Source organism: Gallus gallus, chromosome 5, assembly GCF_016699485.2.
Source record: "Gallus gallus isolate bGalGal1 chromosome 5, bGalGal1.mat.broiler.GRCg7b, whole genome shotgun sequence".
Taxonomy (NCBI): domain Eukaryota; kingdom Metazoa; phylum Chordata; class Aves; order Galliformes; family Phasianidae; genus Gallus; species Gallus gallus.
Window position 1 is genome coordinate 58,603,318 of NC_052536.1, and position 10,755 is coordinate 58,614,072.

The 10,755-nt window shown below is 50.6% G+C and overlaps 1 protein-coding gene across 5 annotated transcripts in view; it reads right to left on the reverse strand.

Annotated features, from left to right (window-relative positions):
• The window catches only part of FAM179B (family with sequence similarity 179 member B), a 51,463-nt gene extending 40,780 nt beyond the window's left edge, over positions 1-10,683 (reverse strand). For 4 of the 5 annotated variants that reach the window (XR_006939380.1, XM_046942131.1, XM_046942130.1 and 1 more), the window contains exons 1-4: positions 9,394-10,683; positions 2,380-2,536; positions 879-1,013; positions 6-284 (exon numbers count right to left, since the gene is read on the reverse strand). Coding sequence is in view for 4 of the 5 variants with exons in the window: in XM_046942131.1 (XP_046798087.1) it covers positions 6-284; positions 879-1,013; positions 2,380-2,536; positions 9,394-10,623 (1,801 nt within the window). In the remaining variant the exon portion in view is untranslated. Of the gene's footprint in view, positions 1-5; positions 285-878; positions 1,014-2,379; positions 2,537-5,704; positions 5,749-6,136; positions 9,225-9,393 lie in introns of those variants that run through there. The other variant, XM_040701839.2, reaches the window with a different exon arrangement.
• Between the last annotated feature and the right edge of the window lie 72 nt (positions 10,684-10,755).

Consider the following 10,755-nt stretch of genomic DNA (forward strand, 5'->3'; position numbering starts at 1 on the left):
CCTACCTGCACTGTCTCTTGGCTTTTGAGAACTCGGCTTGTGCAGCCCTTCAAAGCTTTTAAGAGGCCAGGAGTTTGAGAAGCTCATGGTGTTATCTTGTGACTTCTTCGGGGACTCAGCTGGAGAGGAGAGGTGCTTGGGGCTGCTCCCAGGTGACGCCAGAGGGTAGGACGGCAGGATGAAGGCCCCCTGGTTGGCAGCAGTACCTTGTGAGGATGACGTGTGTTCTGCTTGACTGCAAACACCTCGCTGGGTCTTGCTGGAAAAATTCAGGCTGGCACAAACTGAGCAAAGTAGAAGAGCACTATTTGTGGTAATTACCCTCTTTGACAGCTATTAAAGTAATATTTTGTAAGGAAATAATGCACCCTCTGCACAGTCAAAACTAAAGGTTGGCACTTCACCCAACTGATGATAGGCAGATCAGCTAACTTCATCTGGCAAATTGTGCTCTCCCTCACAACATCCATTCCCTCTCTGCGTTTGGTCAACCAAGCCAGAGCCTAAGCTGCTTTGTGGGCGTGTTTATAAAGAATTACACTTCAAAGAGAAGAATCATTCAAGCAGATTGAACACAGCTCTGTTATTCACTGTTCTGTATCCCAAGTCTGCATTGCACAACACTGACAGACAACTTTCAGACTTCAGTGATGCAAGAATACAAATACAGCACAAACGTTTTAAGTGATTCTTCCTTAAAAAAATAAATAAATAAATAAAATACTATTTTCTCCTAGAAAGCAGTAGATCAAAAATGGAAAGATTCTGAATAGGGATAGAACAACACATCATAGTATTTATTTCTTCAGCCAGCATAGAGAAAGAGACACTTTCCAAGTAGCACACGCTGCCTTATGATACAGGTAAAATCCATATACCTTTGTCTTGCTGGCAGTTATTTAATCCCAAAAGCTGTAAAGCAGAGTCCACACTGCCACTCTTCCCACGTGTCTGTGTGGATCCAAGCGCTCCACATTTCCCTGAAATATGTGGCTGATGAGAGCCCACAGCACCTTTCAAAAGGAAAGCACAATTAACAAGATAAATACTTAACATATGGTGCCTAACAAAAATGTATATAATATTTAATAGCAAATTAAGACACTGTGATTTTGTAAAAACTAACTAGCCTCTCTGTGATAAATACAAGAGTTTCTAAGCAACCTCCTAATCCTGTTCATAAGCTAGAGAAACGCCTGGCTGCTCTCCCAGGGCACCCCTCCAACTCTGGGAGTGGGAGGGGCTCACCAAAAACCCACGACTGAACAACCAGCTCTTTAAATATATGACAGTAGAAGGAAAACAACACCTTAAATCCCCAAAACACAGCGAGTTTCTTTACAGCAATACCACTCTCAGCATAACTGTGAGGAAACTCTGCATTCCACACGTCAGCACTCCTCAAAGAACGCAGAGCATATCACCACTGCCAAGGGAAGAGAACAAGGCAGGCTTGGTCTTGCCCAGCCTCTTCATGTGCTTCTTGGCTACCCAAATACAAACCACTAAGCTGACACTGGTAGCATAAATTAAGTGCAGTCCTACACCTAAAATCTTTCATGGAGCTGCTTTTCAAAAACATGACATTTTTCATCCTTTAAACAATCTTTAAAGCTCCCTCTTCAGACAGCTTGCTGCCCTAGCTGTTCATACAAGTTCAAAAAGAAAAGGAGACAAGACACAAATCTAGATGAGATGTGAACTGATCCACACTTCTGAAGAGCCTGTCACATGTAAACATGACCTCCGCAACACGTTGCCCACTTTGTGGTTTAGTATTTCATATCCTGCAGTCACTACCAGCTGATTCTGGTAAGTGCTGTTCTAGCCATCCATGTATTCCTGCTCAGGAGTCCATAACATTCTGTGTCTCCTTTATCTGCAATTCAAGTTGTATTTTACAGAGTAAAGAAGCTCTGGCTGCATGACTGCTGCCATTCTGCAGGGCACTTCTCCCTCCCTTTGGAGAAGCAGCAGGAAGATGTGTATCTCAGGGACGTCCTGAGCCCACCATACATCTGCTCACATAAGCACACTAATACTGTTTGAACTGACTGTGAAATAACGTGGCACTATTTGCTAAAAAGGCAGACCCATAAGCTCTGATGGAGGTATTGAATCTGGTGGACATATGTGTGTACAGCAGGGCTGGAGAATGGGGGCAGGTGCTGAGATGGTGTGACTGCCCCGAGTAAAAGGGGCTGCGCAGTTGGCTCCGGCTGCAGGCATCGCCCTGTGCCCGTCCTGCAGCTCTGTGCTGTGCATGAGACCCCAGAGCAGAACCAACAGCTGCACGTGATAAGCCATACATTTCTGTTCAGGTCGTCATAAACCTGTCTGCAAATGGCAGATCAGACATGTACTCACATTAGTACTCACCAGCACAAAGAGAAGAACGCTCAGAACTAAAATCTACGCTATTCTGAAATGAATTTCTTGACGGTCGTCTTCTACTAAAAAGCAACTCATCACTGCCTGGCGTTCCTTGGGAGGGCTGCAGCTTTGGAGAATGGAGGAAATCTCCGGGTGAAGAGAACTGCAGGAGAAAGGAACACAGAGGAACAAAGGTGCATGTGAACAGGGCGCTCTCACAGTACTGCGTGCTGCCCACGGCCCCCCCCCGCCCCGCGGTGCCCTCTCACCTGCCAACACACCACTGGGAGCTCCTCTGCCAACCACAAGCAGTGGAGATGCAGCCACAGAGCACTCCGACCCACAGCTTACCTGCCCAGCTACTCCCAGACTCCACTACTGGAGGAATCCTATCTAAGAGAAGGCACCTGTGGGTTTCCCATTCTCACTCCCACAGATTGACATCGCACATTCAAGAAGAAATGGAAATAAAAAGTTGTGCCATTCATCATTTTTAAGAATTAAATATTAACGTTTTGATTTACGTACATGAAACCTTTACCTAGACAGCGGCTATTTGAGCTGTGAGAACAGTGTGCTTCAGATGGAGTCCAAAAGCTGTGCATTGCACTACCAGCACCCTGCAATGAGAACCAGCTGCAGGACAGCTTGGAACGATAAGCTCAGCAATGGAAAGGGGCCCCCAGGCCCCTTCAAGGGGCAGATTCCCAACACAAGAGACATATACAAGCCAAAAGAAACTAAATCTCAAGCCCTACCAAGAGACTCCTCTTGGAAAACTAGACTCATGTGTTTACATCCCTCAGCTCTAACTCTGCTCCCTGCGGCCGTGCTCCTCCTTAAAAGGCACACAGTAACCCACACACATCCCCGCTGGCAACATGTACAGAAAGAAGCAAAGCAGCCATTTGGCTGCAGCCCCACGTGGGAGCTGGGCTGCTCATACAGGGCAAAATCTCATCTGAAGCTCCGTAAGCAAAGCCACTGCAATGCTGAAAACTGGATATAAAATATTCCCCCCTGAAAGACAGTTTCAGTGCAGGACTGCACTTTTATTTGGGTTTCAGAGATCAGATCCTCACCTAAAATGGTTCACTGCCTAAAAGCTTGGTTTAAAGCTGGCAAGGAGGGAAAACTTAAGGAGCTGAGATACAAAGAGATAAGTCCAGATCCCCTCCTTAATGGCAGACTGCAGGAGGAGCCCAGCAGGCACAAGATGCCTTAGTAAGACTGGAGCAGGGAACATGAAGCTTTGGGAAGAAAAAGAAACAGGTTCTGGTGACAGGATGCAGACTGAGGACAACCCTTCAATCACTGTGACAGCAGCATCAGGCATAGCAAAGGATGCTGGTTTTACTTCACCATGAGGGACAGCAGCCAAGTGTGCCGAGCGATCTGCTGCAGGTTATTGCAAGTGAGGGCAAAAGAGAACTCAGCATTCACAGAATTAAAGAATCACTCCAGTTAGAAAAGACCTCCAAGATCATCAAGTCCAATTCCCACTCCTGCAAACAGGCCGTCAGAAGACAGCATTTTAATCTGCCAGCCTGGACACAGGTGCGTTACCTGCACAGAGTACTCATGCCTTCCCATGCACACAAGCCAATGTATGCAGAAAGAACAAACAACACCACGCTGAAATGACTGCACAGCTTTGCTCAGGTGTTCCACCAGACACCTCCAAAACATCTTTGGACACCTCTAAAAGGGAATCCCACGCATACTGTCAAGCTGTGAGTTATGTGAAAACAGCCCGAGTGCAGTGTGCAACTTAGTTCAGAGCTTCAGGAGAGTGTCCCAGTGCTGCTGCTGCAGCCAAGGGCACAGCTTCCAGCAGCAGGTGCAGCGACCCACAGCACATACATTCCGCAGGGGAAAAGCAGAAGATAACTTCTATCTTATTATCTAGGCACGTTGTGCATTCCACACAGCCAGCCCAGCTCACAGTGTCACAGACACCTGGCTACCAACATCGATGGGGAGCTGTCAGCACACGCCGGCATCTGCTGTGCCCTCAGGAGGGCAAAAGCTTTTGGTTTTTAAGAAGTGCTTTTGTGCCCCAAATTGCAATGAGCATCTCTGTTCTGATAGCTTGCTTCAATTGGAGTTATGAAGGATTACAGTTAAAAAGGGAACAGGGGAATTCATTGCCACAGCAGCGTTCTTCAGCTCATTCACATGACCTCTCAGGAGCAGCAGGACAAGCAGGACACTATTTGAGAAGGTAACACATTTGGTTACAGCAGGTAAACTTCAGTTACTTAAAGGCAACACCCAGAGGATTCACAGACCATGTCGAGTCCCACAGAAAAGAGCATAAACATCTCCTCTGCACCAGTCTGGTTTCATTCTGATGGGAACTGCTTCTCTCTCCTAAGGAACAGGAACAGACTCAATACATCAGTGTTTGCAGAAAAAGAACATTGACTTCAGCAAATTCAGACTCTTTCTCCATTGAATTTACAGGTAACGCTGAACATCACAAGGCCAGCCCTGCCTGTGCAGGGTTAGAAACAAGCAGAACCCTTCTGAAGTACAAAGAATTAATGGGATTGCACACCTGATCACCAGCCCATGAACACACTCCACTGGTGCTGCCACAAGGCTGCGGGATCCCAGCAGGCACCGCCCCATTAACGCAGTGAGGCACTGGGGCCAGCACTCCCACGTGCAAGGCCTGTGCACTGCCTGCAGCACGGGGCACGCTCACTGCTGTGTTCAGGCAGGCGTGTGCAGCTGCCAGCAAGAAACACAGACAACTCTGCCCCATGTGATGAAGCCAGGCCTTGCTCTCAGAAAGAGAAATGGGAAGCTGGTAGCTGCTCGCAGAACCCTAAGCAGTAAGCCTTACATTCTGACATGTAAAGCACTGAGCTGTGAAATCAGGCAATTGAACCACAGGATGTTCACTGTCAGAAATAACAAGAGCTATGGATTAAACAAACCTGGCATCCATGTTTTACTGAATGCCTTTTTAACAGCTGTGTGCTGTTTCCCCCAGGAGAGCCACGCTCTGTCAGTGCACCCAGGACACAGCACAGCCCTGCTGCTAGCCCTTGGCACCGCCACCGGTGCTGCCATGCAGCTCAACATGTGGGGTTGTGGTGGTAGCAGCCTGCAGTCACACCGTCTGTTTGAATACCACCAGCATCACTGACAGCTCTGGGCTGACAGATGGGTACCACACAGACAGGCTTTCAAAGCTCCTCAGAGGTTACGGAGCAGCATTCCATCAGCAAACCAATTAACATCACTGGCAGGCTGCGAAGCCCTGGAGGCAGTGTGCTTTATCTTCCCCACACTGCCAGCACCCATTAACCCACACACTAACCTCACCCCTTATCTGATCAGCACAGTCCAGACGTTGCCTGGGACCTACAAACACCAGTAAAAAAAAGAACAATTGTAAAGACTCATTTCATGCATCCTTTCAGTCACAGAATGACTCCAAAAGTTAACTTTTAAACAAACTCATCTCAAAGGAATGTTTGTTTGAATTAATCATTAATTTTTTACATTTACACAAACAAGTCAACTATGCAAATGTCATGCATGATATATCTTAGTAAAAGAGAGCAGCTGTGAAGAGATGCAGGGCTGCCCTTCTTTCTCCTCACTCCTTGGCTGTCAATGCCCCAACGTAAAGGGCTTTATTTAAGTACTTCATGGCAATCTCTTCCAGTTAATAAGGAATGTCTTCAGTACAGGAAGAACTGCCCAAGTTCAATAGTTCCCGTGTGTCTTAAGTGAGAACACAGCTCACCTGCTTGCACTGAAGACATCTACGTGCCATGGGGTGAACATAATTTTGTGGCACACACGTAAGAAAACAAGCACCACCAAGAAGCCAGCAAACACTGCACTGCAAATCAGAAAGGCAGATAAAGGGATGGGCCCTGCTCTATTCAGACACATTTACCAGTAGAGCAAGATTGATGAACGAAGAGGAGGCGAAGGCAGGGAAACAAAGTCATCAACCCATGGCGAGCAGATAAAACTCTGAATAGTTGAACCTCTGTGTTGTTTAAACTTCCATTGCAGTAAATAGAGATCTAGCCAATGAAACACAAGCAAGTCTTGCAAACAGCTCATCTCATCCCAAATGAAGTCCCCAGCCACAGAGGCAGATCTCCATACTCCACTGGTTGTGCTTTCTCTATTGACAACAGGGCTGCTTAAGCAATTGCTGCACTACCAAAGCAAGCTGGTTGTGTTGGCATAGTTTTGGTAGCGTGCTCACCTGGGTCCAAGTCAGAAGTGGCAACTTCCAAGTTCTATCAAACATGACATCAAATGTCATTCTTGCCAGTACTTACCTCATGTAAGCACAAAGCTATGTGGAGAGGAGTTAAGCTTCAATGCAAAATGAATGCTGGTTAATTGGAGGTTTCTGGTTATTCAGGCACCATGCAAATAAGAGTGCAAAAGGGCAACTAACAGACCTCCTTTCGCACAGTGCAACAGATGAAGTCTTCCAGTTCTGACACCTCAAAGTTAGTGATCTGCTTTCTACCAACTTCGATATGTAAGAAAACAAAATGGAAGTGAGAAGCAAACAGACTAAGTCAGAAAGCAGAGAGAAGAGACATGAAGACAGGCTGGAGGTGGCTCTGGGCAGCCTGGCCTGGTGGTTGGCGACCCTGCATGCAGCGGGGAGGTTGAAACGAGATGAGCACTGTGGTCCTTTTCAACCCAGGCCATTCTATGATGCTGTGATTCTAACAGAGGGCATCTGTAGGAGGCGCAGGATGACTTAGAAATAAGTCATTAGATGCAAAAAAATTACTTCTTACTAAAAAGCAATAAACACAGAACATGACAAACAGTATTTCTCCCTGCAGAAGTATTTTTGTTGCCACCTACAGTATTCCACAGCAGCGAAAGCAAAGCGAGAGTGGTTAACTTCACAGCTTGAGTCCCCTGTTCAAAATAATGCTTTTACCAAATAAAGGCTGAAACACATTCAGGACTAATTCTGCAAAAATAGATGGCAGGAATATGTTTGGCATTAGATGCAAGGACATAAAAATAGAGATGATTCCAAAAGGAAAGTGGCAATTTTAGGCTGAAGTACTCGCATGAACTGAAGAAGTCGCCAAGGAGGAAAGAAAAATAATTATAATTGCAAAGAGATCTGTGGGCACACAGACAAGTCTGTGCCAAGTGGTTGCCAGAAGAAGGAAACGGATCTACAGAGCCCTCTGTTTTCTCCTAGTAGGTGCTTTGTGGAGGAGGTACCCACATCTCCCACCCCGCAGCATCTGGGATCACCCATTTGGAGATCCCCCAGACACACACACCCCCCAACCTCCAACCCCTGGCAGAGATTAGTTTTCACCCCGGCACTGTGAGATGGCATTTGCACCCAGAACTTTCACACCACACCTACAAAAATGCAGAGTATAAAAGGCTTTCTTGTAGCAGTGCCCAGGACGTTACCTACTGAAAGGAGTACCTCAGCACTCCGACTTGCAGCCACAACAACGTAGTTGCCTCCCCAGGTTACATTTCAGTCCACACCACTCCTAAATGCATTTTACACATGCAACCAAACAGAAACCGGTAATTAATTGTTTGCTTCCCTCCTTCCAGAGGTGGGAACTTTGGGCACTTCTCCCCATTTACAGGGAGAAATCAAACCACACGAGAAAAAGGTTAAACAAAAAGGTAGCAGCACCTCCCCAGGGCCCAGCCGTGAGCTCGGGCAGGAGCCCTCCACCACTGCAAGCCACAGCCAGAGGGGCAGCCACATGTTTTGGGTACATGTGTATACAGGTAGACACATTCACTCCCTCCAGATTTTTACAGTGCAATACTGTTAGCTCACATTCCTTTTTAAAGGACTTTATTAAAGCCCAGCCTTCGCAAAGTAGCCTTGCCTATCATTACTCCTGATCTCAATCAGTACAGCAACCAGTTACAAAGCAACTATGAATTAAATTCTGAATCATAGAATTGCTCAGGTTGGAAAAGACCTTAGAAGATCATCGAGTCCAACCCCAACCCAACCATCCTGCCCTAACACTAACAACCCTGTGCGCAATCACGGCCCTGAGCATCACATCCAAAGGGCTGTTAAACACATCCAGGGGACCACCTCCCTGGGCAGCCCATTCCAATGCTTAACAACCCTTTCTGTAAAGAAGTGTTTCCTGAATACCTAAATATGGTAGCAAGTTTTCCATTTTCTAAGAAGAGCCACTTGCTTGTTAATGGAGTTCAGGTAATCCTGCAGTAACTCATTCACTGAGTATCAAGTAATGCTACGTTAAACCCATCCAGCACACACTCCAGGTCTCATGGTACCAAAATCGGATGTTACACACAGAACTGCAAAACTAAAAGGGACTGAAACAATTCTTCAGTGGATCCTTCCATTTGCAGACATCGGTATGGCCACTAAACGCTACAATCAAAACACGGGTCAAGCAGAATCACTATTTCAGCCTCACCTACGTTATTCCTGGTTGAATCACTATGAGGAATAGGAGGAATACGAGAAACACGGGCCACTTACACACATGGCAACCCACAGACTTCATTACAGGTGCACTGCCCAAAAGCACTGGCTTCAGCCACGTGCTGGATGGAGCTCTGCCTCCAAAGCCCGAACTGAAGTCATTTGTCAGTTTTCTTCTGAACAGCCCCAGTATTTAGCAGTCCATCAGACGTTCTCAGGCACACTAACAGAAACTCCCTAGGCTTCTACCATCCACAATGAGGGGTCACCAGGGCAGGATGTTGGAAGCTTCCAGTGAGCACAGCACATTTCAGCAGTAAGATTTTCTATGCACGCTAAGTTGTCTGTTTTGTCCCGGTGTTAAATCTGACATTTGGAGCACTCAGACTGGGTCTCCCAAGTCAACACACAAGTCAGCCCACAGAGAACCTTGCACGCACGTCAGCAGCGTGAGCCATACCTCAGAAATAGCTGCCATTTTGCAAAGCTACGGAAACTTGCTCATCCTCTCATGGAACACCCCCTTGGAAAAAGCAGCCTGCTGGGCCAGCAGCACATACCTGCTCCACACCCTTTGCGAAAGGCACCACATCTCCTGCTCCACCTTCTCCATCTCCGCCACGGTCGCCTTCCCAGGGCAGTTTGTTCTTCCCCTTCCCAGCACTCAGTACTCTCCGTGCTGTCATGCCGGGCGAGCCAGAGCTCCGCGCAGCATCTCCAGGGTGGGACCCACAGCTGTGTGCGCTCTGCGTCCTGCTGCCCGCCAGCAGCCAGTCGGTGTCGGCCCCACGCGGTACCCCACAGCCCTGGGCGCACGAAGGCAGCGGCACCGCGTACTCCACCAAGCCGTGCTCCCCCAGCCGGGGCAGGCTCTTCCTGGCCAGCCTGGCCTGCACCGCATGCATCACTCCGTCCCCGTCGTCCTCCAGCTCCACCGCGTCCACCGCCTCGAAGAGAAGGCCGCTCTTCCCGGGCCCCATGGCCGACGCCAACAAGGCGAACGCCTCCAAGGCGGCGTGCCGCACTCTGCGCTTGCCGTCCAGCAGCGCCGGGGCGAGGCCGAAGGCCAGCCGGCCCAGGTCCAGCTCCCGGCCGGGGTAGGTGAGCAGCGCGGCGATGCAGGCGACCACCACCTCCTCGCGCACGCGGGCGTTGCGGTGCCGCAGGTGCTCCCGCCGCAGCAGCAGGCCCAGCACGCGCCGCGGGCCCGCCGCCTCCATCAGCCGCCGCAGCAGACGATGGCAGCGCTGCCGCAGGGCCGCCCGCGGGTCCCCCAAGCCCTTGGCCACGGCCGCCACCAGCGGGCCCAGGAAGGCGCCCAGCCGGCCGCCCAGGCGCAGGGCCAGCAGCTGCGCGGCCTCCAGGGCTCCCAGCACCACCGCGAAGTTGGCGTCGTCCAGCAGCGCGCACAGCAGCCCCAGCAGCCCCAGCAGCGCGGGGGCGGGCGCCGAGGCCACCGCGGCCGGGCTGAGGGCCCCCAGCACCCGCTGCAGCTCCTCCACCGCCCGCGTGCGGCTGCGGTAGTCCTCCTGGTCCAGCAGCCGGCCGTGCAGCTCGGCCGGGAGCAGCCCGAGGCCCGGCCGTTCCGCGGGGCCTCCGCCGCTTTCCGGCTCGTCGGGGCCGCCCGGCTGCCAGGCAAGGCTGCGGGACGGCTCGCCGGGCAGCGGACCTCCGCGCCGCCTCCCACGCGGGCGCTCGGGGCCGTCCCCCGCCGCCCCGAGCTCGGGGCCCGGCGGCCGCTCCATGGCGCGGGCGGGCGGCGGCGGGGCCGGGCCCAGAGCCGCGGCCATGGGCGGCGGGAACGGAACCGCCCCCGGCAACGCCGCGCGCCGCAACACCGCCGTCGCCAGGGCCCGGCCCGGCCCGCGCCGCGCATGCGCGGAACCGACAGCGTCCCCGCGCTGCGGGGGGGGTGAAGCGAA